General features: G+C 36.4%; 1 protein-coding gene across 1 annotated transcript in view; it reads right to left on the bottom strand.

The window, feature by feature from the left end:
- Window positions 1-2,304, bottom strand: part of TNKS2 (tankyrase 2) — a gene marked incomplete at its 5' end in the record, with an annotated part of 74,888 nt that extends 72,584 nt beyond the window's left edge. The window contains 3 exons of the mRNA XM_019502601.1: window positions 694-730; window positions 1,144-1,239; window positions 2,067-2,304. Of these exons, the coding sequence (XP_019358146.1) occupies window positions 694-730; window positions 1,144-1,239; window positions 2,067-2,304 (371 nt within the window). The remainder of the gene's footprint in view (window positions 1-693; window positions 731-1,143; window positions 1,240-2,066) is intronic.
- Between the last annotated feature and the right edge of the window lie 886 nt (window positions 2,305-3,190).

The following is a 3,190-nucleotide window of genomic DNA, read 5'->3' as shown; positions in this document are numbered from 1 at the left end:
TCTAATCTTAAGATTTTTGGCTTTGGACTATTATTATGCACTGTTTGTACTATGTGTAAATAAGTGTACAACAATGCTGCTTAAAATGTACTTATGGAGTACCTGTGCTAAAACTTGCAGCAGTTTTAAAAAAAGCAAGGTGCATCAATTCTGAATGAACTAAGTCTATGGGTACCTGTAGTAATTTGCTGGTATCTGGGGGGCTAAGTTGCCCTTTGCCCTCCCTAGTGTCTGGAAGAAGCTGGGGAGGGGAGAGGGCAACCTAATCCCCCAGACTTATTTTTCCTGCTGCAGCTATGAGGGGGGGAAAAATTTGGCTCCAATAATTACATTCCACAGGTGGAAAATTATAAATTTATGAATTTCCCATATATAGAATCTAATTATTGGGGGTTGTCTTATATTCTGGGTCACCTTATACTTGAGTAAATATGATAAGTATGATTCTTGTTTAAAGCTTTATGAAGGAAAAACTTTTAAGCAAATTTATATTTACTTCTGTTTTGCTGACACCAACTCTTCCCTCTCAAAAGAAAAAAAAAAGGGATGTCTCATAACTGTTTATCAGTTTCACCCACAAGGGACAGCCCTGGCCTTGTTCCAGCCAGCTCAAAGTTAATTTACATACATTATACGAAACATGGACAATTCTCACAACACTGCCATATTCATATTTTCCACAGAAATACATACCTGGCACTTTCTAAGAGCTCATCTTTCTTGTATTCACCTGAAAATTAACAGAAAATGGATTTTGTTTATTCTTAGACACACACAGTTGGATACCAATTTAGACAAAAAACCTGTCATTTATATTTGAGGTAGCCACATAAAAAAGCTACTTTTATACATAATGTTAACAGCCTGCACAATCCTCAGAAAAGAATGCTCAAAGTGCTGGTATGAATGCAAACCATTAAATTAGCACAATAAATAGCTTTCCAGAACACATCATGTCACATGCCTGCATTTTGAGAACATTCAGCCCACAAAATGATTCTCTATTTGGAGCTGTAAAAGATAAATTATAATTAAGCTAATATTAAGAAATGAGAAACCCACACAGGTGAGAATATTTTTTGTAAGAATTATGACAGCTATAAGCCAATGTGTACCATCTGAAAATGAATGTGCATCACTTACCACTCAGCACTGACTTTGCTGATGGATCTGCTAAGTCCAAAGCTGTCCTTCCATCTGTATTACGGATGGTCGGCTCAGCACCATGTTGTAACAGAACTACAATAGCAAAATCCTTTATGTGAAAAGAATTCTGAAAAACCAGGCTTATGCTAAGGCTTATCATTCAATTGGGACCCAATAGAAGAACAGTTGGGTAGAGGATCTCAGTTTCCCAATGCAAACCCTTTGTGTCAAGATCCCTTAATGCTGTTCTGTAAATTTAACTTCCTCAAAATAAAGTGCCTAAAGTGATGATAAACTATTATGTCAGAGTAAAGGTTCAGAATAATATCTGCAGAACTGCATGTCTGAAACTAAGGGCTCAAACAAATTTCACTTCTTGACTCCATTTTGCCTTCATCGTGCTCATAAATGTTTAGTCAGAACACAAGTTCAATTTAATCTCTTCCTCCTAGTAAAGCCTTTGACTAGCTAAGCAAAAGTAGTGGCACAAAAAAACAGAATCAATCCATTATTAGTAATAGCTTCCACTCTTAAAAGCATTGTCTCAGGATTGGGAAGGAGCAGGTAAGAAAGCGAGTCTGGGGGCAAAACAGATCAATTTTCAAAATGAATCCATCTTACATCCCACTGGTTCCCCTTACCACATCAACATTAAGGCGGTACCTGAGGTTACAGGGCATTTCTTTTTGTACTTGAGTAACCAACAGGAAAAGTCAAAAGACATTTTTTAAATTTGCAGTTATTTTATTTCTGAAGTGCAAGTTCCAGTTTAAAATAGATTTTTTGTTTTAGCAAGTGTAAGACATTCTAAAATGTATTGGTAAGCACAGCTTGACCAAGAAAAATAGGGGCTCTGAAAGGTTTTAGTGCATCATATGGAAATCAGCCAGCAGCAGGGGAAATTTAAGAAAATTACCTACCTATACAGACATCAATCTTTCCCTTAATGGCAGCTTCGTGAAGGGGAGTATAGTTCCAATTATCCCGAGCATTAGGATCTGCACCATGACGCAAGAGAAGATTGACAACTTCAGCATGACCAAAAGAGCAGGCATTATGGAGAGGAATGAGGCCTCCATCATCGCGTGCATGGACATTGGCACCACTCTGAAGCAAATATTCAACTACATCCTTCCGACCAAAGCCTGAAACAAAGAGAGGATTTTGTATAGCCCACCAGGGACAAAAGATATAAATAAAGAAAAGACCAAAAGTAAAAATAGGAAATCAAAACACTTGAAGGGGGTCACTAGTGAATTCAAAACCAGGACTCCAGTTGTATGCTACAAGTGGTAACTTGCCCTTGCCCTATACACTAATTCAGAGGTGGCTCATTTCACAGCATCTTTACAAAACCCGTTTCCTTCCTTTGAGTAAGACAATTTTCTCCTATAAATTGTAGGGTACATTAAACAGGTCAGTGTCAACTAACTTACAGATTTTCAGTAACATATTTAGAAAATACGGTGGTTGTTTAGCTTTTTCTAGAATAAACTGTGTTTCAACCACTTCCTGTAGCGATTACATCCTTTTTAAAACTGTATCTGTTGCCTTGCACAGTCCACAAGTCTCTTTACTAGTCCTCATTTTGGATTCCGTTTTGCTAAGCCATACAAAAACCACCCCCTTTTAAATTTCCAACTATTTAATACATCTTTAAGTCTTGCAACATATCTAGACAGAAACAAACAAGGCACCATCCATGTACTAAATAACCTCTTAATAGGTAATGTCAGCTCAGCTCAGGCTAATATGACAGGATAAATAAGGAAAATCCAGATGAAAAGCAATTTTTTAAATTTAGTTGTCTTTACGAAACCACGTGTATCCTGCAAATCATTCACTAGAGACAACAGGAAGTTGAAAAAAAATCTGTCTTCAAACCTGTCAACTATAACAATTTTTTTTCTGTGAAACTAATTATAGTCAATCTGTCATCAGCAAGAAAAAAATAACAGAAAATTAAATAGCAATCTAAATTCTAGATCTAAAATCTAAACATAATATCTGGTTAGAACAATTTAAGAGAAATTAAATGTTTGAG

Source organism: Gavialis gangeticus, unplaced genomic scaffold, assembly GCF_001723915.1.
Source record: "Gavialis gangeticus isolate Ggan-Ray unplaced genomic scaffold, GavGan_comp1, whole genome shotgun sequence".
NCBI classification, from domain to species: Eukaryota; Metazoa; Chordata; order Crocodylia; family Gavialidae; genus Gavialis; species Gavialis gangeticus.
This window is presented reverse-complemented; position numbering and strand designations above follow the sequence as displayed.